The sequence below is a fragment of the Vidua macroura genome, chromosome 4 (assembly GCF_024509145.1).
Source record: "Vidua macroura isolate BioBank_ID:100142 chromosome 4, ASM2450914v1, whole genome shotgun sequence".
Lineage (NCBI taxonomy): Eukaryota > Metazoa > Chordata > Aves > Passeriformes > Viduidae > Vidua > Vidua macroura.
The window spans coordinates 44,522,174-44,550,152 of NC_071574.1; the positions used below are offsets into that span (position 1 = coordinate 44,522,174).

A 27,979-nucleotide genomic window follows, 5' to 3' on the forward strand; every position below is an offset into this window, starting at 1 on the left:
TAGTGTTTAAAAAAAAGTGATCAGTGAAATATATACGCACATCATTTTGTACTACATCAAAAAAAAAAAAAACCCAGACAAACTACCAGATGCAACTTTTCTTATTTTACTTACCAGCATTGCACGTTTTTCTTCATCTCCTCTTTTTTCTCTCTTCTCATTTTTTTTTCTGAAGATCTCTTGGAGCTGAAAACCAAACCAATTTGATCATATTTAATGTTCATCCTGTTTTCACGCGCATAACAATATCCTTCATCATAAGGAACATTACAAACAGTATTAAAATGCAGTTCTTTACTGAAATATCAGAGTTTCAATGATGCTTTATTGCTCATACTCATGCATTCATATTCCTTCTATGACTTAAACCATCACACAGAAAGGGAAAAAGGAAATATTTTTTTCCACAAAGCAAGGGTAACAATTCTACTTGTGAGCACAATACTAAGAATGTCCTATTTAGCCAATATGGCCAATATAAAAAGGGGAAGTTCCACCATTTTTCACCACCTCCAGGCACATCCTTTCGTGTCAGGTTCTAATTAGTATCTCTGTGGTTATGTAGTCAGCTGGATCAATCTTTTTTTCACATTAGTTTCCAACCTGATCAGTTCTTACTCCTGCTGGCACAAGGGAGGGGTAGAAACACCTGGTGGGAGTGAAACATTCCCCTTCAGCAGCAACAAACTACTACTCAAGAGTAATTTATCAAGTACCCTTTCTTTTTAAGTCTGTTCAAAGAATACCTTCAGGTCTTGTAAAATACCCCTTTCACAACTATCTCAACATGAAGAACTTTAAACATGACTTCTGAGAAAACCTCAAATACAAGATTTCAAACATACAGATTCTTAAGCTTTTGTAAAGTCTTCAGAGCAAGACCTGGATTGTATTTATCTTTCTCTGCAAGTATCTGTTTATTTAGGTATCTTTATTTATAGTAATACCAATTAATGTTCCCAAACCATTAGAAAAAGGTCTCAGAGCGTTTAGCAATAGAAGAAAGTATTAACTATGATACCATCTAGGTCTCTACTGGACCTTCAACTTTAAAAAAAAACAGCATGTGAAAATATTGTACTGTCTCATGTAGCATTTGTTATCTTCTAAGTGGGCTGGAAAAGGAATAAACCCTGATCTGAGAAACTTGTCCAACGTAGAATATGGTATTTTCAGAACCAAACACCCTGGCATACAGACACAATTGTGGCAGTCCTTTCAAAGCAGCAATTTTACCTACCAGAAGTCTGGTAAAACCTGATAATGTAATGGTATCTACACAGAGCTCTACAGGGATTGGAATGTGAAACATAAAGTGTGTGTGATACGTTTTGCAAGGAAATTTTCCAAACTAAATTTCAGAATATCTTTACTTCAGAGAAGGGACATGACTAAGACAAAAGGAATCAGCAAGCTTTACTGCAGGGGTATGACAACACTGAAATGAAAGAATTCAATGCTTAGTAATTAAGTAGCAAACACTACATTTATAAACAAAACTAATTTATAAACAACATTTTATGAATTTCCAAAGTTGACTACTGAGTTCTGGAATTTCCTATAAGGCAAATACAGATCAGAATATTTTGTGTATCACAATACCTATTTTTGAGCATGGGATAAATTTACAGAGCTTGGTAAATTTTTTCAAATTTTTTTGCAAACCTACAGGCACAAGTTACTGTAACTTATGCCAACAAGGAAAGAGTCATGATAGGATAGAGCAATACACAGTTCACAACCCAGAACAATGCAAAGAAAAAAGTTAAATGAACAGAGAGAAATAGAAAGAAAATCCCTTGTGAAAAGTGAAGTGACAAGCCATCAAGCAGGAGAGAAGAGTGGCAGTAATTGAAAAACCAGAAAAGATCAGTAAAAAGCAAGGCATCCTTGGATATATTTCCCCTGCCACAGAGGCAAAAGAAGTAGGATTCTGTTGCATGCATTATTAAAGCCCTTGCTAAACTTCTGGAAATGGATCTTTTGTTCAGAAAGAGTGCTATAGGATACCAGTGACTGAAAAAAAGTGAATGCAAAAAGGGTCTAGGAGTACTTTCATAGGAACATTGTTTGAAACAGGATAATGAGATTGACTGCTGAAGGCAGCAAAACCAAGATCTCCAGTAACAAGGCAACACAATCCTTCTGTTCCCTGACCTCACCCCTATGACATAAGCAAAGAGGAAAGCACAAACACCATAAAATTAGTTTACAAAAACAATACAGCTGTTATCAGAAAAATTAAGTATCTTTCAGCTCTTCACTACACAGTTTCCTCAAGAATCACATAACACGGGATCCCTAAACAAAGCTCTTCAAAGTCTATTTAATTGTAAAACTGAATAGCATTTACTACCAATTTTGCAATAGCTGCCTATAATTGATGGATAAATATTTTGCAAATGTTGGGGTAGTTCAAATGGCAACTTTTGAACAGTCTCATCCTTACAGGCACACAGGATATAATACATCATATTCAAGCAAGGTAAGTAAAGATGCCAAATATATGATCTGGGGCCAGTTCTATCATAGCTGCAGTATCACTGAATCAACTTCTATTTCATATATACTTTTATTACACAAAAATCTATCTACCTATCTATTTTAGTCTTTTTCACTTCAGATCTCACATTCTGACTTAAGGGTTCCAATTTAATTTTTGAAGGATCACTGACACCTAACGAAGCAGAATTGCACTTAAGTTTAATCTATATAAATTTGTTAAATACAACCATATGTAGGGGATAGTATATCTAATGTTTAAAAATTCTACTTTCTTTCTTTTATACACAAAGTCTGCTAACAGAAATAAGGAGAAACTTTAGTCAAGGATCATGACAGAGAACAAATACATAGCAGGATGTGAAGAGGACTATAAAAGCATAGTTAGAAAGAAAGATGTAATATCTATAGTTAAATATTGTCCTTGTTTCCCACTTTACATCCTTATTTTATTTCATTTTTAGCATCATTTTCTGAAAGACAAAGCCTCTTGCTTCAATTTCCTCCCTTTTAGCTGTTGTAACGGAAGCTCTTTCTTTTAGAACAAACTTGTCAGTCTATTCCACCACATTCAGTTTCGTTAAATCACGAAAGATGCTTGCTTTTTTCTTTTCTTCCTCTATTTTTTCCTTTTGTTAATTAATCCAATGTTTGCTGGGTTGTTCCTCCAACTGGAGGAGATGCTTATTAAGAATTAGCATATATGAGGATGTGTAAATTTAATAACAGAATAAAAAAAATGACCAGCATGCCACAATTTGCAAGTAGTGTCACCTTCCAAAATGAATTGGAATTCAAGAAGACACCTGTTCTGCTTAAGCCATGTCACCATAACAAGCCCCAGATCTCAGATCTCACCTCCCTGAAAAGGAGAATTGAGGGAAGTTCAGCATGTTAAGGAGAGTTTCTTCCATATTTCTATTTTCTTAAGGTTAGCATAGTTTATTTGAATCAATTAAGAAACCACACACACAGAAAACTAGGGTGTCTTTACATAAATTGGGCTCTGACACTTAAATACATTCCATGTGTCTCTTTCATTCTTTGTATTTTGCTCCATCTTTTTCAATAAGGCACTGGACTTTTTCTCATGTGTACTCACTGTATTTCTTTATAAGCTCAACTACACAAAAACCTATGGAGAGAAAATTTAAGTCTTTTACACAAATATATTTTTCCAACATCTGATTCAAAATATTGCATTAATCATCTGTACTTGTTCAGTAGAAAATTAAGGCTTTGTGTAGTCTTCAGAAAGTTTGTCTACACCACTAACCACAGAATTTTAAATGTTAATTTCTAAAGAAATGTCATAACCTATGTTCACCATAACTGAGTGCTTCAGTGTAATCCCAGACAGCTGCTGCCTATGGACACTAACAATTCAGAGATCTCTGGTTTATCATGCACTTTTTTTAGCATAAAGCCACACAGTTGTTGTAAACTCAGAAGCCCTAAATTTGAGTGGTCAATTTTTTGCATTTCCTTTTTTTTAAAATAATAAATCCCTGGCATTTATTTAGAATGGCATTAATTCTTCCTCCCATTTCTTATGAAATCAGACAATAAATTAAATGAACATAAATCAAAAATAAACCTCTTGTTAGTGCAAGATCATTCTCCTAAACTTGGTGCATCCTACTACCTGAAAACTTATGAAGTATTCAAATTTTAATTTGAATTATTATTGAATTGAATGTAGAAGATTTATCACTATAAAATGAATATATAGTGGATGATTTAGGATTTTCAAAGATTTTCCCTCAAGCACCAAATTATTCTTCATTTTCAAATCTCACCAACATGTGAATTTTTCTTTCAAAGTCTGAGCTTTCTAAAATTATTTAGATTTCTAACCTGAAAAAAAATAAACTCTGCTTATATAATTAATAAGACGAATTTACAGAACTGCTTTTTTCAGTCATAAACAGAGTAAAGCTCTAATGTGAAAAATTCTGTCATTCAAATTAGTAATGTAACAAAATCTTGGATACAACCAAACTACTGCCAAGTTCTAGGTAGCCTGCCATCTGTCCCAAAGCACATGGAAATCATTCAGGTCAGAGTCAGTTTCACTTGTAGGAAAATTCTCCTTAAAAAGAACTCACAGAACCCCAGCTTAGCAAATTGATTCAGCATATGGATTTATGGGGTAAACTCAATATATGTACAGTATATTTTATTTCATTACAAATCTTATCCAAAACAGATTATGTGACAGTGTCACATTATGTCAGTCAAAATTTTTGGGTCACTTGTGATTATCAGCAGAATGAATGGCAAAGTGAGGTGGTCTTCCAGCAAAAGATTCTTTTACAAGTCTTTTCATCATTAGAGCAATTAAGTAACTCTGCTAACCATTAAAACATTTCTATTACTTTAATAGCCTATCTGTAACTACACTAGCAATTAGAACATGCAGAATAAAAACTAGAGTTAAGGTTCAAAAATAATTACATACAAGACTCCTGTGCACTCTAAGAAGGAGCTTCTATTTTCAGTTTTCATTATAATAACTCTTTATACTAAATCAGGCAAATAAACAACAGCATTCAGTGAAGAATAGCTAGCAATGTAGGTAATATTCTCATGACTGCTGACATCATCACATTGGTTTCAAGATTACATCAAAAACTGCAAATACACATACCACTAAGAATTCCTTTTTGTCCACCATTTCATTGCCATCAGTATCGAACATGTTGAAAGCAATTCGAAAACCTGCATGTGGCTCTGCCAGAAAAATATCAAACATTCAATTATTTATTTCCTTGGAAAGAAAGCAAGTATAAAACTCTAGGAAATTTATTTGGTGTCCCTTCATAAAAGCCAGAACCTCAACTGATTTAAATCAGGACGTTTGTGTACATACCAAATGCAACTCTGTAAAACAGGACATCTGTAATGTAACATCTGTATACAATGTATACTGTTATAAAACAATATAACCCATGTTATTCAAACGGAGGGCATGCTCACAAAAGTAGAAATAGAACATGAAATATTCAAAAATAATATCTCATAAAAGATTGTTAGCTCATGGGTAGAGTCCATTTTATATTACAAACACAGATATGTAGGAAATAAATTTCCTATGAAAACACAGTGTTCTAAAAGACACTTTAAAAGATTTTGAAAAAAAAGATACTGGATGCAACTTCTGGTCAAAGTAAATGTTATGCTGAAAGTCACTCAACATTTTCTTGCTTACATGCTTAATGCCATTGAAATTTGAGATCACGCTAGAACTTTATTTCTAAAACATGGCAACTTTTAACGTAACTAAGTAAAGCCTTTAGGCAGCATTTTGGGGATACCCACTTATTTGCAATATGAATGCAATTATGGTCAAAAGTTAATTCAGATAACAAAGAAATGATGGAAGAATCATTGATCCCATAGTGGAAGATACTAAGGGTTCAGGGTCAAGTTCCAGCTCTGATTCAAAAAAACTCTACTAATGAATCCAATAGAAATTATTTAATTACGTGTACGTGAAAGACAAGTAAAATTCTTTGCTTCTTCCCAGAAAACACCTCTTAAAATATTAATAAAAGTCTGTATCAGGCTTAGTTTACTGTAAGTTTTACTCAAAGTATTTTACTTCAATTTTATGGGACATAAAAGAATGATTTTTCAATTTTGTTAGTGTTTCTGACATAAATACTTTATATTTTACCACTGACTCTCTGATTTTACCCATTATGCACTAATCCATGAAACAAACAGCAATAATGTGTATCTTTCTGTTCTCCCTGTATTTCTTCAGTGTCCCTTATGAACTTCAGCAAATTTAGCTACAATTTTTGTAGGAATTTCAAACAAGAAAATAAATTTAAGCTCTGAACTGGGGTTTAGCTGGAGCATATGGCACAGATTTGTGAACAGCCACTAACAGGTGTTCTAGATAATAATGCATTTAATAAAAGCATAACACAAGATTCCTGAAGGGCAAAAGAGATTCAGAGGGACATAGAGATGTATGGTGTAGTTTCTCTACATGCAGGGATGGGAAGTGTAATTTAACACACAACAATACACTCAGAGCTTTGAAATTGTAAGAAATCTTTAAGACCTTTTTCTTCAAAAATACTTACTTGTTAAAATACATAAGAGGAATAAATATTCTGTGTAAGATATCACACCTGAAGACAAAAAAAAAAAAAAAAAGCCATGTTAGTTTCTCCTTGTCTTCACATCCTAAACTTGAAAACACAAAATTTATATACAAGGAGAATTTTTGTACATATGCATATTCATACTTGTATGCATGTAACTATTCGATCTGGTCAATAAGTTATTGGTCTACAATATTCATCTGTGGCTTGGGGCTTTTTGTTTGGGTTTGTTCTTTAGGGGAGGAGTGCATTAAACATGGCAAGTAAATCAACATTCAGTGGAGCACGGCTTATTGAACAGAATCTGGGTAGACTCTTAAAAACTAGTATAAATGATTTATTCAATTTTCTTTCCAAACACCTCACCAGTAACTCATGATAGTACTCTTTAAAAGTATGAAAACATTTACTTTGAGAGCATTACTAGTGCTTCCTCCCAGTACACACCATTTGAATACAGTTCTTGACTTCATTAAGTGTTTTTTAAGTGCATGTGCTATATTAACTGAAAACTTATCTCATGGGTTTGTTTTTTTTTTTTGCAAGATTACAAAAGGGAACCACACTGTGGAATGGCACTTCCTCTTCTCTTCAGAAATGATTAAGGCAAAATTTAAATTAGAGCTGAAGTCAATACCCAAATAGTATGTCTGGTAAGTTGTAAGTTCTAAGTTGTACTTGTGCCTTTCTAGGTCTGGAGTAAGGGGTAAAGAGACAACCTTGCAGAATGTCCAGAGCAGCAATGAAGAGAAGCATCTCATAGTTCAGTAAGAATGAAAAACAATGGCTTGCAGCTCTCCCAAAAGGCCTGAGAGCTCCAATGACCTTCGAGGCTGAACTAGGCAAACTTGTTCCCTATTTCTAGCAAATTGGTTTTGTCTGTCCTCCAAAATCAGACGTGTTAAGTCAGTCCACAATCATAGATTATTTCAAAAGAGTGAAAAAAGAAGTATTTAGATGCCTGAGAGTAAAGATGTCTATCAGCTAGGATTTTCAAAAGTTGCTGGCTGTCTCCTTGATTTCAATCCAAGGCAGGTGCAAAAGTTTTTCCAAAAACAGCCACATCTTTGGATGTTTAATATCTTTTAAAATCTGACCTAACTGAAAATGTGACAAACAAGGTAAGCAGTCATCTGAGTTTTTTTGCACTGAAAAACCTGTACAGTTAAAACTAAAAACAATGTATCACTCATGAGGATTTTACTTCCATTATACTTCACATCCCATCTTTTGATCCAAGAGCAAAGTTAAGTCTTCAGAACCAGTATTTTATTTCTGCTAGTAGATCTAGTTAGGAAAGCTACTATGATTTTTTTAATACCTCTTACTCTTTTCCTCAATTTACACATTATTGAAAATTAGCAATGATTAAATACAGGCATTTAAGTAACACATGCTCTATGCTTTATCTTCTTGATTTTATACAGCAGCTTGCAGAAATTAAGTTTTCAAAGGCCTGCTTGAATCTGTTTGGACAAGCACCTATCAAGAAATCAGACACCTCAAAGGTTCTCATTCACTGATGGAAAACATTCTTTAATAGCCAGTCAATAAATGTAAAAATATTTTTTTGGTTTTTTGATGGCACCTTCTTTGTTGTAAAACAGGAAGAAAGTGCAATTGTCAAGTAGTCCATCACAGGTATGAAGAAAGCAATTGAAACGGCCTTGAAAGCCTTCTCTCCTTTTGTTTGCACTGGTATATTGTAGCTGCAGACAGATAGTTCTGGTTGATTGCTCTGAGTGTTACGGGAGAGAGGCTCTGAAGTGATGATTGAAGGGAAAGAAAAACTTACACTAGGATCAGAAAGAAAAGAAAAAGGGTACTCAAGGGTAAAACATAATAAAACCTTCGGGTCAGTGGGCATAAATCGGAATGCCTCAGCTGAATTACATAAATCCATGGCAAAATAAATGGACATGGGCTTTTGCTAATTGCTTTGTATGTGCATGTTTAAGAAAAAAAAGACTAAGAAACAAAAAAATAAAGACTACATTATAATTAAAACCTGAATTCTATTTCCATTTCTTTCACCAATTTACGCTGTCATAAGTCCCATAATATTTTCTTATATTTTTTTATAAAACTGGGCAATAGAAGGCACTTTTTCATAAAACATGCTGAAAAGATATCCAACTACTAAAGTCTAATACTAATTTTACTATCTTATTTTGACAGTTTGAGTCTTACCAATTCCATTAATGTCTATAGAACTCCACTGGCAGAAAACTGGAGTAAGATACTGTCGAATCAAGACTGTGCAAGTTGCAGACATTTTATTACAGACTTCATAAGCAACATCTAGATATATTTTTTAACTGATAATGTATTGATTTAATAGATTCTGAGACTGAATTTTTATGCAATTAATATTTCAAAAGTCAGCTGTATACTGCAATTAATATATTTATGCAATTAATATTTCAAAAGTCAACTATATAGAAAGCAGCCTAGAGCAAAGAAGGACACTGAAATACAATGCAAAGATGTACCAATTTCTGCCTCTCTGGAGTGTTGGCTGCAGACTCAGGAAAAAAAGTGTCTCCATGAACTAGAGAGCTTCCTTTGAGAGTATGTACACTACTTACTCCTTGAATAACTTTGAGCTGCATTTGAGTTATATTAATCAATTACATGCATTGTTTGATTGGAATTCTGTTGCTGGCATGCTTATTTTAAACATGCATAAAATGTCTTTCTTTTATAACAAGCACTTGTGTCTGCTTTTGAAAATATTTCAAACACACCACCACACCTTTGCCACTCTGAATATAAGCAAAGAAATATGTGGATTATTCATCATAAATAGCTTTTAAATGTCTGTAAAGCCATCATTGTTTTATTTCTCTATGTTTTTTTGTTGTGAAGTTATAGAGCTTATTAAGAAAGGAAAAAATACAACAGAGGAGACCGGGAGTGACTCTTGGCTCTTCACTTACCAATAGCGTGAGTTTTAAAAGCTATCAAAGGCCTCATCTGCAGAGTTTAAAGAAATATATAACATTTCTGAAACTGTCTGTTTGTGTTGTGTACAAAATGCTTATTCAGTGATATAAGATACCACTACTGTCTTTAGAAATAATCACATTACTGAACCTATTGAAAAGAAGTAAAGAAATACTGTTTCTTTACTGGAATATTCTGTCTATAGTCCAGAGATCATTCATGGCAACAAACTGAACCTGAAATATTCAAACATCAGCTTAACCAACTCTGAGTCCCCAATCACTTAAAGAGTAGTTGGAAGATGGCATCATTAAAACACTGCAGAGATTACATGGAACTTTTCCATGCTGTAAAATTTAGAAGGCAACAGCAAGCACTTTTTTTATTTTTCAAAATGTGACTCAAATTTAAGTACATCATCACAAAAAAGTTAATAGAATGATAATTTGGTTCAGGAAATAAATTCTCCTCAATTACCTTTCTCATTAAGATTACGGAAAAGTTTGGATGATCCTTTCCAAACTGGTGGTGTCTCCATAAGGATCTGATTCAGCTCCTAAAAAATAAGGTTTAAAAAAATTTAAAAGCATATATTTCAGTATTTAATGAAGTAGTCAATAGATAATGATTAAATTCTAGGATATCAATATAAAAGACAAGGAACCGCATGCAAATCTACCAGTTAACTGAACTTCAGTTACCACAATGATTTTGGAAGTACTCAAGCACTCCATAAATTTTTGCACACGACTGTTGCAAGAATTACTCATCTGCATGAATACTAAGTGTTTGCTGAGCTGGAGAGAGACATGCAATGTATTTGTGGCTTAATAACTCACCGCTGCTCATATTGACTGAAGCCAAGGATAAGTCCCCCTGGATTTCAGTAAGGTTTTCATACAAAATCCGAGCAACTGTTATTTTAAAACACTCAACCTCAGCTAAAGCAAACTTCACCCATGAATATGAATGTACTTTACTTAAAATACAGGGAAACAGACAGGGCCTTTTGCACTTATACCAATGAAAAAAGAAAAAAAAATAAGAGGCACTTAAACACCAGAAAAGGGAGAGAGTAGCATAAATATTTCAGGCACTTTTGCATACACCTATTACACTTAGACACTAAGAGCAGTCAGATATAGACTGAGGGAGAAACTGACAGATGCTTGAGAAAGTCAGTAAATTCAACAAAACAGGCACCACAGCTAAAGTATCTGAAATTCTGGATTCAGCTGAGTCTGAAGTGACAAAATTGAAGAAATTAAACTCTCCTGTGCTTCTACATTTACATCACAAACGAAATCAACTACCAAAATGTTTGGTTATAAGACCACACAGAAATTATTGCTCACCTGCTTTGAAAGGGATCGCCACTTTTTAGCATCTGCAAAAAAAGACGTTATGAATGCACAGAATTGTGCCAATGTGGTATCATAAAAATTGGATTACATCTATACTGTGTTTTCTAGACAAAGAATTATTTGCCTTACTTTATGAGTGTAACTGTTATGTTATTAAAAAACCCTTTAACTTAATACATACCTGAAGTCCTAACTTTAAAGATGTAGTTTTTAATCCAACTCTTCTTCAATGATGGAAAAGACCTTCAACCTCCAAAATACATCCTTAAAACATGTAACAGGAAGTAGAGGGTATTCATACTAACCCCTGGTATCAATATTCTGAAATGATTATTTAGTAGCAGTAGTATTAAAATGCAAATTGTAAGGAGACCTGGATTTCAACCAGGTCGGCCAGTCCTCATGGACTACTCATACTTTTTAAAGCAAATACAGAAAAAAAGCCCTTGAAACCACACTGAGTGCTAAGACACCCTTCATCCCTTCCTTCTAACTCAGATTCCTTTTCTAGCCTCTGTCAGGCTCCAATCTTTGGTAGTTATAATTGAACAAGAGTTGTCCACAACCATTCAAGAATTCAAAACTTGAGGCTCATCACCACCTTCTCAACACAAATATCTGTACAGATTCAATATTACGATAAGGCATTGTGAATATTAGAATTCACAGAGGTCCAGAAAGTAGCATTTTATGTGGTCAAATCCATAACACATTTTTGGTGGGTAAAGGCTTCTTTTTATAGAGCAAAAGACGCGGTGTTATTAGAAATCCTTTTCTCATAATGAACTCCATGCTCCATTAAATAATTAAAACAATACACAAGCTACCCACTATGGTCTTCCATCAATTCATGGTTAGAAACTGACTGAAATTTTAATTTTACATCTTGGTAAAGGTTTACAACAAGACTGTTGACAAATCCCACTCTAACTATGGTGAAGTTATATCATGCAACATCATAACATGAGCTAACGTATTTTCATAAGCTTTTCAGTTTAATTTTTTTTTAAAAAGTCCCCTAAAACAATCTCATCTGCCATATAAATTGATGTATGTTTATGTCTACTATAAGCAACGTGGAGAATAAATGTATCTAATTTTCCAATCAGGTAGTTTCCCAGTCTCATATGTTATATACATATTTTTTTTCTAGACAAGTCAGTGAAGATTTATGTGTATATACATACATTACAGGTTAGCATTAAGCTAAAATTACTACAGTTAGCACTAAGGGGAAAAAATATATTTCATTTTCTCTTAATTGCTTTCTCAATATATAAACACATATTCAGATTAAAAAATGTATCAATAATGACTCTTTAAAATAATGTGTGTTCCGAAATGAAAACCTGCACGATAAAGGCAGAAACAAGTTAAAGACAGCATATATTTTATATTTTTTGTAATAAATGCCTGGAGTAAAAATTTACATTTTATAAAAGAAAATACACTCTTACTATATTAGTTAGTGTTTAATCAAAAAAAGGAAGTGAACTCCCTCTTGACTTTTGTAGAGTTTACATGATTTCCAAAGTAAATCAATCACAATAGACACATTCACTCTATCACAAATATCATTCAGGCGGCCTAGTATTATTAGCTTTTCTATAAAGCAGACATAAAGAACTTCAAAGAGCATTTATATATTATTATAACATATATATTATTATACTTCAAAGAGCATTTTTCCTTTTGGACAAAACTCAAGACCTTCCTAGTCTTTATTCATAAAAACCCCAGGTATATGTTCTTTTTTTATTGTGCAAAATATATGGTCTAGTATGTCAGCCTGAATGGACTCAATTATATACAACTTGCAAGTTATTTATAAAATTATCCCCCCCCAAAGAAAAAGTTTAGAATGCATTATTAGAAAAATTCCTTCCTTAAAATATACTACTTTCAACAGAGCAAGACAGAAAATTGACTTGCCCAAGAAAGCAGTACAAAGGTTAAAATTACCATCGTCAGAGATGAGAAACTGGATGTGGTAATCTGTGGGTTACCTATTTCAGCTATTACTTCCTATTTCTCAGCCTTCTGTCTCAATTTTCCAGACAATATGACCTGCACTAGAATGAGGTGATCCACTTCTACTTAGTTACAATCCTTTAAAATAGTTATGTCAGCCATGTAATCTGTGATACCAGGAAACCTAAAAGACACACAGGTTCATTTTGCTTTTGGTCTCAGAGGTAAACTGGATGAACAGAAAGGATTTGGTTAGAAACAAGGTTTGCTACACTGAATTCAGAAGGGTGCCTGACTGTTCAACTCCAGATCTCTTCCCCTTTTCCATGAGATAAACAGAATGTCCTTATGACCTTAATGATTTTTGGTTTGGTTTGGTTTTGTTTTTAAAATCTGAATAGTTGCTTTGTGAGAGGAGGAAGCAGAAAATTCATCAGCATGGAAAAGTTTTAATAGTAAACCATACATATAGCATGGTCTAGCCAATCAACTCTGTCATAAAACAGAGTTAAACCAAAATGTTTTAATGATGTCCAGCACATACAGCACAAACGCTTCATGACCATATACAGTGAAATCCAACTCCACACTAACAAAAAAGGGAAGAATTGAAGGTCTCAGCAGAGGAAATAGATAAAAAGTGCTGATGTATATTTGTATTAACTTGTATGATAAGCAATCTGCTTCCTCTCTTTTAACTGCAAAGCAAAAAAAATTGTTTTCTGGTAAGAGTTTCAAAGTTTTGCAAGTTTTCACCATCTAAGCTCTATCTTCTGTCTTCACTGTTACAATGAGATTATATCTTTATTCAAAAGTTATAGAAGTTTTGATCACTGATGTGCCATGACTGTTTCATTCCTCTTGTTTCATTACTGTTAAGAGAACAAAGGGGAAAAAAAATCCAACGTGTGCACAGAATTTTAAGCTTCCTCTGACTGTTTTAGCAGTGCTTTTGACTGTTCTCTATACTAGCTTTGTGGTGTAGACTGAATAAAGGAAAACTTAACGTGGGTGATTATACATGTCACACCTAAGCAAAGATATTCCCATTCTCCTGAAGCTCTCTGCTGCTACCAATGCACTGCAAGCCTGAGGGCCAGGAAATCAAACTAGAGCAGAAAGGGATCACCTTACTATTTAGTCACTCTTTGATACTTAAAGCAAAGATTTTACAATAAATGATCTAAAGTTGATCATTAATTTTTCATTAATTAACAAATAGTACTAACATTGTCAATGTTTAAGTGTAGAAAGTTGATCCCCTGGGGGACTAAACATGTGTCTGACTCAAAGCATGTTATTTAGAAAGCCATGATATAGTTATATGTTATACCTTATCTTTAGTCTTTTAGAGAATGTGTATGTTGCCTGCTTACAGAGAAACTATACAAAAGAGGAAGCAAGAGTTGTACAGCAATACAGGCCCGCTCGGAAAGAAACTGTGTCAATGCAAATGGCACAAATTAACTTGCCATCTTTCATGACTATTGAGCTGTTTGCAACCTTTAAGACAAGAATGTTTAACTAGCATACAGATGTTTACAATCTAGTAACAATCGGGATACTGTTTATATGTTTTTGGACACAATTAAAATTCTGAAGATTCAGTACCTTTTTACTACAATCAGAAACAGAAGTAGGAATCAAAAGCAAATGGGAAAATAACATGCTCCACGGATATTTCCCCCGCAGTTTTCGCATTATAAATCTCCTGCTTACGTTTGGGTTCATCACTTGTAACAGCCTGGATGAAGTCGTGTGGAGTCATGTATAGCTGTCCTTCAAATTCTAGACTGGCAAACATACGAAACCGTTGCTCCCGCGGAGTTGCATAAAGGTGCAAATCTTCGAGGTCTGATCTGTTTTCTGTAACCTTCAAAGACAGAAGGACACAGTTTCAATCTATGAACGAGGTTCTGATTTACAATTGCCACATTCACCATAAAGGAACTGTGACTATAAAAGTGATTAATTCATAAAGTCAAACACATCCAAGTATTTTTCTATAGTAAGAGCAGAAACTACAACTGGGATTTCACTGCTATCATTTTCAGTCTTGTACAATTATAGCAAAAATCTTAGTGTATTGAAATTGGTGATACTACCCAACCTCAGAAGAAAAAATTAAAATAAAGAGAATTTCAACTCCTGAATCATAGAAGAAGTGGAACTTTAACTCAAGGAAGTCATTGTAACTTCAGCAGGCAGACTTCAAACAACTCTGCCAAAACTATTTCAGTTTTCTGATCATTCCGGAAGAGAACAGAGTAATACGTTTCCTATATTGCTTCTTAATACAGAGTGCAGCTCTTGATAGTAATAGGTCTCCATAATATACTCCAGTGTAAAGCTACCGTATCTGGGGGAACTGAAGAAGACAAGAGCATAATTATAATTCCAGAGTTACAAAAGTATAATATAGCATTAAGTTCAAATATCATGAGAGTTTATGTCGGGAGTTTCTGGTATATTTCCCATCCAGCTGATTTAAATGTAAAGTTGGTAGTACAAAACTGTAAATGTTCTAAATTCTCACATCTTTCTGTGACACTGTCAAACCTTTAGCAGAAAATATGCTACTGCTATCTGAAAACTCTTTTTAGACCATAACGAGGCAAGCTCCTCTGTGGAATCATTATCTTGAAGAAAATGTAAGTATCAACATTTTTTTCAGAGATGAAGAAACTAAACCCAAACTGAGTCCTAGAAGGAAAAGCAATCATACAGGTAACTTAGCCCATTAAGTCAAAATAGGAATGCAGCATCTTATCAGTGAAATCTTACAACTTGTTCATTATTCTGTCATTTAATACAGTATTCCTAAAATTCTCCATCTGTCTAACTAAGGAACACACAACTATTATTATGTTTTCTTTTAACAACTAAGAAAATAGACAAATGCAGTTTATTTTTCAGAGAAGCATCTAAACCCAAACATAAGTTGTAAGATGTCTGCAGTGGCTGTCCACTAAGAGATAACAGTCCTCAAATCCAAACACAAATTGGTTTTCCAAAACGCTCCTAAGAATAGATTACAGATTTCAGCAATTAGAAGCAATGACACATTATACTGAGTAGTCAAAGATCTGGGCTCACTTTTCTTCCGTTTTTCAAACAACATCCTTAAAAAACAAAACACTGATGAGACTACTGCAGTCAAAATTTTATGGCCTCAGTTGTAATTAGGAGATTAAATTAGATTTGTAGAAGAGAAACATCAAAAACTAATGCATCTAGAATAGGTCAAACACTTCCTATTTGGGAAAAAAAAGAAGATGTTTTTATCGGGGAGTCTTTCTACTTAATATCTTATCTAGGACATTTTAGCCAGCCTTCTATAAGGACAAAAGACTATTGACTGTGTATTTCTCTTTCTGGACTGTCTCTAGTTCTTTTGAAGTGTATTTCCATGTATTTCCATGTTTGTATGTGTGAAAATGTTTTGTTTCAACAGACAAACCTGTCATAGAAAGTAAGATTAAGAGAAAGGTCGAAACAATAATTTAATTTTTAGTAGACTGCTCTACAAATATTCTGCACTCCTGCCTGAGAAGCAACTCTAAACCAGGGCTTCATGTTTTTTATAATTTTCAAATGGTTACCAAATTAAATATAGGGAGGAAAAAAATAGTCAAATAGCCAGACCTACAAAGTAATCTTAAAATGGCAGAAAGAAGCTGAATTCTTTTCTAACATACCCATATGCAAGACAAAATATTTCTGTCCTATATCACTGTTTGAGTATTTTGGTCTTACTGATCCTTCAGCAGTCCAGTGGCATTCAACCTATGCATTCATGTAGGAAGTACACAAGTCAGTTGCTTTGACAGAACTTGTAGTGACAGAACTGATTGTCCCTGTATTTGAAGTTTAATAATCTATCTTTTCTTTTGAAATGTATGTTATTTTATCACTATTAGAAACATGCTCATGAATACAGTCAGGTTGTAAACACAAGTAACAAAGCAATATTTCTGCAAAGTCAATTTTCAGAAAAGAAACAGCTTCAAGGCCATATTACACACACTGTATGTATAATAAATTGTATTCAGTCATAATCAATCATACACAATCATGGAAATCTCTAGATAATGTAACTCTCCAATATCATTTTAGTTTTGATCACTGTCAGTATTTAGAGAGCATGTTGAGATTATTTGCTCTCAAGAAATTCTCACTGTCTCAGGTACTACTGCTTAGTATTTTCCTTGAGACACTCAGAAAAATATTTGCTAAATTCTCAGACACATATTTCAATATTATCTTAAGGACTCTATGCTACTACAAGTATAAAATAACATGCTGCAAACATGGAAATTTTAAAGACATGTTTAAAATTTATGCATGTCAGTACTCAGGTTTGCAAAGCTTTAATTTCTGCCTCATTTTTCAATCTAGTTTCCCTCTGACTATATAGCAATGCCAATATTCCATGGTAATCTGATATGACTACAGCCTCCTCCATAAAGAGGAGTACCTCCCTAAAGGCCCAATACCTTCATGACCTTGCTCTGGTGCTTTATGTTCACTTTTCCAAACATCATATTGGATAAGGGAACTGCTCTGACTGAGAACTTTTCTTTCAGTGGTGTTATTTTTAAGCCAGATAGATGCCTGGGTCTACCCCACAAAAACAGTTATTTGTTTCAAAACCTAGGCCACAGGAGCTTACAGATTATGAAAAAAGAAAATACTACCTGTTCCAGCAGCAAGCTCCACCTACTTCAAGTGAGTATTATTTTATTCCAAGGAGTAAAAACACCACTTTATTTTGAACTTGGTGGTTTGATCTGAAAGAATCAAAACAACTTCTTTCGGCTACTGATGCAACATGAATTTAAATAAACATAAATAAGGCTTAATACGTATTGGATCACTGGTCCATACACTAAATGCCCAAATAAAAACAAAGTCTGGCTACAGAGGACTCCAGGCACACAATCAGCAAACTGACAAATAAAAGTTTCTTTGGAAATAATATTATTTTTTATCCACTTTATTTTCAGAGCTTTATTGCTTCTATTATGCTTAATAATTTATGTATCATACAGAACATTTTCTCTTGTATAAAAGCCATAATTACTGGGAAGTGACAAATATTCTAATTAAAAAACAGGATGTTCTAAACCTCAATTTGCACTTCTTCAGGCATTCATTTAAGAAATTGATCTCAACATATAACAATGAAGCATCTTCTGTTTTCCCCAACATTTGCAAATGATAATGCAGTGAGCCAAGTATGAAAATCTTAGTGACCCTACCAATTGCTCTTGATTCATTTATTTCACATTTATGCCCATCTTGGGCAATCTTACTGTACCAATGGACACAACAGGCCCATCTCCAGTGAAGAAAGGCTCAGAGAGCTGGAATTGTTCAGCCTGAAGGATTCTAGGGAGACCTTAGATCATCCTACCAGGACCTACAGGGGGTCTGCAAGAGAGTTGAAGAGGGACTTCTTACATGGGCACGTGAAGATGTCAGAGGGTACTTTACATGGGCACTTTAAACTGTCAGAGGGTAGAATAAGAGAAGATGCTAGGAAGATATTCTTTACTGAGAAGAAAAGAACGGTGGTCAGACTCTGGCACAGGTTGCCCAGAGAAGCTGTGGATGCCCTGGAAATGTTCCAGGCCAGGTTGAACAGGGCTCTGAGCAACCTGGTCAAGTGGAAGCCAGACAGTGGAAACTGTCCCTGACTCTGGCAGGGGGATTGGGAACTATATGATCTTTAAGGTCCCTTCCAAAACATTCTATGATTCTGTGAACAGGACACAAAAAGTAGATGTTGAATACTTCAGGGAAGGTACAGTTGGTGAAGAAGTGAACAAGATTCTCTAGGTTTCCAATTTCTATTTGAAGTTTCAAGAGCTTATCCAGACTAAATCTCTCTGTGATTAGCAAGTATTTTCAAAAACTTTCATGAAAGCACATCTCTGACAAACAAGTGAAGGTAGATTTTTTTATGCTGCATGTTTACTAATCCTCTTGGCAATCATGCCTACTAATTGCTATGATCTTGTATCATGTTACAATTCTCTGTATTTTAAAAAACAGACACGCCCAATTCCATCACACGGAAAGTCACAAATCTCCTAATAGCAGTTTTACCTTAATTTTAGCCATAGCTGCTTATCTCTGGTTTACATGCACATGTACACTGACCTGCTTTCTTATTAGAAATATAGGGGGGGAAAGTCCACAGCTAAAACAAATAATCTAGCTGGTAGACAAACCTTCCATCCTTTTAACTTCACAAATCAAGAAGGAAACAAAAAGAGGCAAGACTGAAGTTTATAAGAACTCACAAATGATATATTATCTTTTCCCTATTCTCAAAAAATTTTAAGTGTTAACAGTTGTAATCAAACAACTTATGGTTATCATCCTTCTGTCCTTCCTTCCTCAATCTCTGGTACCTTGTTGCTCCACACTTCATCCCATCCTCCTATGCCATACTCTTGCAGACAGAACACAGCACTTGTTTTGGGTGTTTAAATCAGCTGAAGAGAAAAAATTATTTTGGTCTATATTCCTGCTGATCCACAACACAGAATTGTGTATACACACCCCTAATTCTCCCATGGAGGATATTTCAAAGCCCTTTCTAAAATGGATTAAATAGATTCAACAATTATATACAAACCACACTTGGGCAAAGGAAACAGAGGGAAACATTTTTTTATTGAAACAAGATAAGTAAAAATTAAATCAGAGACCAAATAGTATTTGGCAGGGTACTTCTCTGAAGGGAGAGTATCATTCTTTGATTCAGTGTGCTGTCAATCTATGCTATAAACATATTACAGATAGCCCCAAATATCTGGGAAAGGCCTCAAAAGTTTCAAATTTATTATGCAAATGAAAATATGATGATAATGCTTTCTCACTAACATGTTTAAATTACTTAATATAATTACTAAAAACTCTTTTCTGCAAATATTGTATTTGAAGAGGGCCACCTAATATTCTACTTGTAATAATACCACCACGTGTGTCACAAAGCAGCAATCCTTTAGATGAAGGTTTCTGACATTTTTAAGTCAATCAACTTTGAAAGCATTCCTTACAGAACCTCTTCAGAGTGACACTCCACAGTATTTTCTCCCTCTATTCACAGCAAAAACTTGTGTGAAGAAAATCTAGACTTCTTATCAAGCAAATTTAGCATTCAAAACCCATTTCCATTTTGGGTTCATCTTTCATGTGCTGTGTCTATCAATAGAGACAAGTCAAAATGCCCTGAAAATCTGGTGTTCTCACCAAAGGTCTCCATGCACTCCTTGAAGTTCCTTGAAGCACAGGCTAATCTCTATTTCTGGTCCCAGGTCCCATGTTCATTTTACTGGCTGTCTTACCTCAGAAACATTTCTTTTCAGAATTTGGTACAACATGAATTAACCTGTATGGCCTTCCAGTGAAACCCATGCAATAACTTTACATTGTCATAACACAATGCAAGGCCTAACACAGGACACAAGACCACAGTGACACTGAAATAGCTAAGATTTTGCAGTAGTTATGACACTGAACTAACTGAAAATATTAAAAAAATTGCAATAATATGGTTCAAATTCACTGGGAGTAAAGTGCAGAAGATAAAGCAGTACCTCATTACTCTTTTTATTAAAAAACACAAAAGAAATGTTCTTTGTCAAGTATGAGTCCTATGTAACATTAGGTCAGTAATAAGTAAGTTTTATTCTGTGACAAAATATCTAGTTTTCTCATAGAGGTAAGCTTAAATGCCAGATACAGGATTTTTGGAAATTAAAAATCTGATGCCCACAAGCTCTGCAGAAGTAATCTACAAGAATCCATTGTCAAAACCCAGACTAATCCTCCAATTACCAGATTCTGAGAATATTCACAAAAAATGAAAAATGTTTTACAGAGCAAATAGTTAAAAATAAACATTCTGTGTGTGCATGTGAGGCAAAAAGCTCCAAAAGTATCACATAAAATCTCACAACTTTATTCCAAGTCAAATCAGTGTTCTCTTGCTTTTTCCAACTGACATAAAGGAGTCTATTTTAGCTAAAGAAGCCAATGTTTACTACTAAAGATACATTTTGCTTGCAGTCAAAAATATGTTTGCAACAGTAGTTTAATTTATTTCAAGTGAGTAGCTTTCTTTGAATTTTTGTTTGCAAAGTAATCTGTCTTCCATCAATGAGAATCTCTGCAAATTATTAAAATAAAAAGGTTTTCAAAGCAACGCTGTTCCCAACTTCCTTCATTTATATTTGACTTCAGGCTTGTTTAATATGCTCCCATGTAGATAAAAGTAGCACAATTCTGTTTTCATGCTGGGTGGCCAAAAGGTTAACTGTCAGGTTCCCAGTGTGGGAAAATCCCAAAGCAGACAAAATTGTTTTGATGCTTACTGAAGTTGTATTTCTAGCAGACTACTCAGATGTAGTACAGCCAACAATTCTGTTAGTTGATCCCACTTCACTCAGATAAGGACATTATTATATTAAAGTATTTACAAGCATAGGAAGCTGGAATGTGTTTAAAATGCTGTAAAAAAGGGCCACATTCAGATATAACTCTATCACAGGAAATCCTTGGGACTGATATATCAATCCTGCTTGCATTAGTTTCACAGGGGATCCACTTCACCTACAGCAGTTCTTCAAGAAGCCTTAGTCAGTATGTATATCCAGCCCCATATGTTCATATGCTTCACTACAGGCCACACCAAAACACATTAGTAGCTGGATCTGTCCATCCCAAACATGTACCATCCTTTTTCAACATCATGAGGAACACAGAAATAATGACAAAAGGTAAACCTTCCTTGTCCTTCAGCATGGCTCTCCCTACAGCTGGCAAGCAGTATCCTTCTCAGGATTATGCTGATAAGGAACTTCAGATGTGATCAGCCAAAGAGCAAACCATCTTCATAAGTTTGGCAATTGCCCTATGGCATGAAACGCACAATATTTATGAAGTAGCATTTGCTGCAAGTGGCTTTTAGAAAAGTGATGCTTACTCATCTTTTGGAACAGCATCCTCTTTGAGCAGGCAGGAGACTGTCCTCCCTAGGGGAGCTTCCCTTACTTTTTGGAGGTAAAGTCTTCTTCTTCATTTCACAGAGATGGAAATACATGACGTAATGCACTTAGAAATGTGCTGCTATGAAAACATTTGGCCTTTGATTATTTTCACAAAGTGGGAGTTTGACAGTACTGCTGAGATACTAGGGAGAAACCCTTTGGAAACACCCAAGGTATATAGCTTTCTTCTTCTGGAAATCAATATGCATTCAAGAAATGTGAAGTACGCAGTCTGTGTACGTCTCTCCCTGCCTCTCTTCAGATTCCTAAATAATCTCTGAAGGAAGTGATTCACAGACAATATCCCCAAAAACTAAATAGAAGCCTGGAGTTCACTACTTTTACATAATGACAACATGATTACATAGAAGTCTCTTAGGAGAACAAAGATGCATCATTGGTATTTCCAAGACCACTTTAGTAAGTTTTGTTAATGACACTGAACTTATGGAAGTAAGGAATTAGAAGACAAATATTAATTCCTCTGAGGAACTCTGTCACTCTGTCAAAGTAACAGTTCTTTCAAACAGATTCTTGCTCTGCATAATCATGTCCTAAACTTTAAAGGACCTGTCTGCTAGCAGAGCTCTCTCAGTCTTCACCAAAACCTTCAGACACAAAACTAGGAGCTCTGAGTGCAGAATTTTACTGTGGTTCTGAAATGTTCTGTGGCAACACTCCTGGAATTAAAACTGCCAGTTTATTATAGTGTCCAAGATTTCACTCCAAGTAATCATATATAAAGCCCTCAGGTCCAGAGTTATTCTCAGAAAGCATCTGGGAAAAGGTAATCCTGTAGGGAGCTTAGCTTCATGCTGCTTCTGCAACAAATCTTACTTTCCACCAGAACACCTCAAGTGTTATGCTTGGTCAAGAAAATATACTTCTGCACTGATCCTATGATCTTTATCTGATCATACAGTTTGCCACAGCATAGACCCCATGTTGGTGACACGTTTAGAGCTTACTTGACTTTTGGCAAACAACATTTTCTTACTTATCTGTACATAAACTCACAAATCTGTTGCTCATCAGGTTTCATACTTCAACAATTTCACAGAGCGTGGAGACAGATATGTAGACCACTTTGACACTTTTGACATTGCTTCTCTGTAAGTCTCAAGTACAATTTTTTTCCAGTTAGTCTCAAATGATGTGCCTCATTTCTGAACTGGTTAAAAACATCAACATCTGTGTAATCATCACTATTAGTCCTGGAATCTAAAACCCCTTTTAAAATTTCCTGGCTCTTAAATCCTAGAAGACAGTAGTAGGACAAAGCAACCAACTATCAAAATATATAACTTCATACACTTAAATATTCTGTCACTACTCACAAGCATTATTTCAACTCAGTGACAGAATCTGAAATAAAGTCAGCTATAGGGATAGTAATTGGGACTAGCACAACTCTCAAAATACTTTCAGGGGTCATATGAACATTATGTGGAAGCAGGTGGCCTGCCAGAAAAGAAAGTTGTTCTTTGGGAGTCAAAACGTAGACTAGGTTAATGTAGGGGTTTAGTGCACCACAACAGGTTAACCCCCTGTTGTTTAGTGTTTGGGAGTATCAGAAAACTATTCTGCTGTCCAGTGGAGCTGCCTGGATGAAACCACTTCACTTATTACACTTCAACAAAAACTCCTCTGAAGAAGTAAAAATGACATATGGGAGCTCAATACCAGGCATTGTACTGATTTTGCTAGGGATAGCTAAATAATAATTGGTTCCTTTACAGCAGTCGGTATGGTGCTATGTTTTGGATTTGTGACCAAAAGTGTTGATAACACAGAGATGTTTCAGCTGCTGCTGAGCAGTGCTGGCATAGTGTCATGGCTCATCCTGCTTCTCACACTGTCCCACCACTGAGCCGTCTGGAGGTGCACAAGAAGCTGGGAGGGGACACAGCTGGGACAGCTGACCCCAACTTGCCAAAGGGAGATTGCATAGCATACAATAATTGTGCTTGCTAATAAAAGCTCTGGGGAAGACAGAGGAAATGGACATGCACATTCAGTGCATTTGTCTTTCCAGGTCTCTGTTACATCTAATGGAACCCTGTTTGCCTGGGGATGGCTGAACACCTGCCTGCTCACAGGAAGCAGTGAATCAATTCCTTGTTTTGCTTTATTTGCATGGCTTGTTTTCCTTTGCTTCTGTGGCCTTTACTCTGCTTGTTAACCTATCTCTATCTCAACCCACAAGTCTTCTCACTTTTACACTTCCAAGTCTCTTTCCCATCCCACCGCTAAAAGATGAGGGAGTGGCTGTGTGCTACCGTGTGGTGCCTGCTGGCCAAGGTTAACCACAGTGCTAGAGGTGAGATGGCCCTAACTACCCTGGGTATCTGAATACTTCACACTGTGATAGTGTCTTCAGTTTATAACTATGTGTTAGCCTTTAAAAATGAAATTATCCATCGCCAATTAATGTTTCAGAATGGAGTTTTTAAAAAAATTATCAGAAAATCTATGGGACGAGATAGATTTCCCCCCTAGAACATTTACAAAAATTTTAAGACTCTCTGTCTAGTCTATTTATACAAATCCATATATTACAGCTGTCTTAAAGGAAAGGATTTCAGGTCTTTTTTAGTGGTTATTCTGTCTCCCAGGGGTGATGCAAGAAACATACGACGTAATTGCTTCTACCAGCTGCTGTAGTTCTCTATACCAAGACACTGACAGCAGAGACCCCACTTCCTGCTTCCAGTCATCTAAGTAAATAGCATTTGGGAAAAGCATGCTGCTAGAGGAATGATTAAGGAAGAAATGTGCAAATGAAAATATTAAGATGAATTAGAAGAGTGTGGCTTGGATGGAGGGAAGAAAAAGAAAAGCTGATGCATGATTTGCTTTGGTGGAATGAAAGGCAGCCTAAGATTGGAAATTAAATGGGGAACTGGGGAAATTTTAAGAAACTATAAAACCCCAGAAAGCAGTGCCAGACTTTATGTATCAGGAATAAAGAAACAACCAAAAGCAGCTAGAGAGGATTCCAAGATACTTGAGCCTCATCATTCCTTGTTGGTCAGTACCTGATAAAACTGTAAAAATATCCTAGCAAAACATGCATCACAGTTCCATCAAACTCATCTATACAGAAGCTGCAGGTTATCATTCTCCAATGATTACTCTAAACACACTCTGCAGTAGATCCAAGAGTTCCAATCCTAGAGCTTAATCCTAGTAAGACTGCCACCTTTATGACTTTTCATGACAGAATTTTCTACTTTCAAAGCTATCAGACTTTTAAAACTCTTACACACTATTAAAGTTGAAAACTCAGCACTCAAAATCAGGAATTTAAAAAGTTACTGCCCCTCAGGCAACACCAATTCAGCCTTCTAACAAAGGATGTTACAATACAATACCATTGCAGAATACCATGAATACCGTTCAATGCAATTTGAACACAATATTTGCATCCATTTTTCCATCTCTGGAGATGTTTCAGAAATCTGTCGTGAAAGAGTTAGTGCTCATCACAGATCTAGAGGGCAATTATAAATGGATAACAGATGGAGCTCATGGTCAAACTACTTGTGGTAGTTCCCTGTCTAGATTCACTTTCAAACTATGGTCTCTCTCCACAAGCCATTCTACAGAACAAGATTCAGTAATAAAAAAAGCACAGGAACCCACTACTTCAGCCCAGAAATTCCACAGCTATTTGATCCTCATTTTTAACTCAAAGGATATTTTTTCAGGAATCCTAAGTACATAGGCATGCAATTGGAAAGCAATTAGATCAATTATTCAAAAATAAAAATCTGCAACATAAAAGTAATATTCTCAGATGTCAGTCTGGATTTAGTCCACAAAATCTGAGTGGACATATTTCAAGTTAATCTTTCAAATTTTCCGCTATGCAAATAGAAAACCAAATTAATTAGAGCACTTTTCCATATAGGAGCAAGGTGCTTCAAGACAGTGTTTTGTCTTTAAAAAATAGGTATACATAGGTATTACATTTTCTATTTTTTTTTAGTTTTACATTAATTAAAATACAAACTTAGTTCTTAATTTTCAGCTTTAATGCTTTTCTAGTGATGTGTGTGAAAATTCATAATCATACATCCAAGTAAATCACTGACTTTCAAAGGTACAGCAGCAATATTTCCCTTTAACGAAAACTTACCATTAAGACTGGCTAAGTAAAAGAATGTAAAGTTCTTTCAAAGCAAAACACTATGAAAAACTGAAACAGTTTGTCTTCGGTCCTCTGTGCCACAGTAACACATTCCAGACACAAGACCACGAATAATCAAAAATATCAGATTCAACTTCCCTTCATAAGGGATGCCACCAACAGAATCTGCCTTTGAGCTAACAATGCAGGGCAAAAGGGTGAACAACACTTATACCTAGGCACAAGGCCTCCACTACAAAAATGTAAATCCTCTTCTCAAAGACAGTGTAAAATAAACTCGCTATAGAGAAAGCAGGCCATTTGCACCACTGACTTCCAGTCTTAGCAGATGCCACTGTGCCAAACCGCCTAAACACAGCTCTTGACATTTTCAAATGAAAAAAAACCCAACCCTATAATTACCATACATTACATATGGTGCAGGAGTTCATCCTTATCACTCCTGCAGTGCAGCAGTCCATCCTTATCACAGGAAACTTCATTTTCCAGGTGAATGCCAACTGTTTCTTGTTACCCCTGGTTACTCAAGCGGTGTTTTCGCTGAATGAGTCGAACTGAACCGTTATTTGTCACAAGGCTGTCACTTCTTACGAAGTTCAGTGTAAACCTTTCACTCTACAGGAAATTTTATATTAGAAAGGTAACTGTCCTAAGTACAAATCGAAACTCAGGGTTTGCGTTGCCCGGAGCTGTTCCATTTGCAAAGCAGCGTTTTCTATTAAAAAAAGATTCGACTAGGACAGCACCACAGGCGAAACGCAGGGCTCACGCAGCGAGGCGCAGCCAAGGCGCGCCAGTGCCCGCGGCCGCGCTGCGGTGACAGCCCGTCTCTCCCGATGGCTGACAGCTCCTGCTGGGGCCCTGCCTCGCCTCCCGGCCCGGGGCTGGCTCCACGCAGGGTCACCTCTGCGCCACAGCCCGATGAGCGCCCTCCCGGAGAGCCGCCCCCGGCAGAGCCGGCTCCCTGCGAAGGGGCGCGCACACACCTACCGTCACCGTCTCCTTGGCAGCGGCCGCCACGGGGATGGGGAGCAGCGCCCGGGCCCCGCCCGGCTCGGCGGCTGCCGGCTCCCGGGAGGGCTCCCGCCGCCGCTCGGACAGCCGGTACCCCGCGAACCCGGCGAGAGCCGCCCCCGCCGCCGCCCAGCCCAGCTCCCGCCGCCACCGCCGCGGCCCCGCCGCCCCGGCCCCGCCGCCGCCGCCCCACAGCCGCCGGGCTAGCGGAGCGCCGGGCGCGGGCCCCAGGCGGCGGCGCCAGCGCAGCAGGGAGCGCAGGGCGGCCATGGCCCCGCTCCGCCCCAGCGCCCGGCGCACCGAGCCCCCGGTGCCGGCAGAAGCCTCGCGAGAAGCGGGGAAGGGGGTGGGAAACCGAGCGGGCCCTGCAGTCCCCGCCCCGCCCCACGCCGCCGCCGGGCCGCCCGCGAGCGCTGCTCCCCGCTGCCGGCTCCCGGCTCCCGGGACGGGCGGCGGCAGGCAGCGGGACGTGCTGTGACAGCGGCGGGGCGCGGCCAAGTTAGCGGAGATACGAGGTGGCCGGAGCAAACACGCGGATCCGGCACGGAGCTGGATCCGCGCAGTGCGAGCCAAAGTGGCGGGGCAGGGTGATGCGTGCGAACTGCGGGGAGCGGGGCAGAGCTGTGCGTGCGCGTTCTGCGCGCACAGTGGGTGCCGCGTGTGCTCAGCGTCGTGCCCCAGAGCCTCACCGCGGTACTCCTCGGCCTTGCTCCCGGGGCAGTGTGCCGCGCGATGCCGCGATGTGTCCTTGCCATATCAACAGCCTCTCCTCTGATAAATATTCTTGGCGACAGGTAGCTTCCTTAGCATAACCAAGAACTAGTTAAAGACCAGTTGTGAAAGTTGAGC

At 36.8% G+C, this 27,979-nt stretch overlaps 1 protein-coding gene across 5 annotated transcripts in view; it reads right to left on the reverse strand.

The window, feature by feature from the left end:
- MICU3 (mitochondrial calcium uptake family member 3) overlaps positions 1-27,400 on the reverse strand; it is a 52,565-nt gene extending 25,165 nt beyond the window's left edge. For all 5 annotated transcript variants that reach the window (XM_053976245.1, XM_053976244.1, XM_053976248.1 and 2 more), the window contains exons 1-7: positions 27,107-27,400; positions 14,621-14,774; positions 10,922-10,953; positions 10,044-10,122; positions 6,600-6,647; positions 5,153-5,235; positions 115-186 (exon numbers count right to left, since the gene is read on the reverse strand). In XM_053976245.1, the coding sequence (XP_053832220.1) occupies positions 115-186; positions 5,153-5,235; positions 6,600-6,647; positions 10,044-10,122; positions 10,922-10,953; positions 14,621-14,774; positions 27,107-27,400 (762 nt within the window). The remainder of the gene's footprint in view (positions 1-114; positions 187-5,152; positions 5,236-6,599; positions 6,648-10,043; positions 10,123-10,921; positions 10,954-14,620; positions 14,775-27,106) is intronic.
- Between the last annotated feature and the right edge of the window lie 579 nt (positions 27,401-27,979).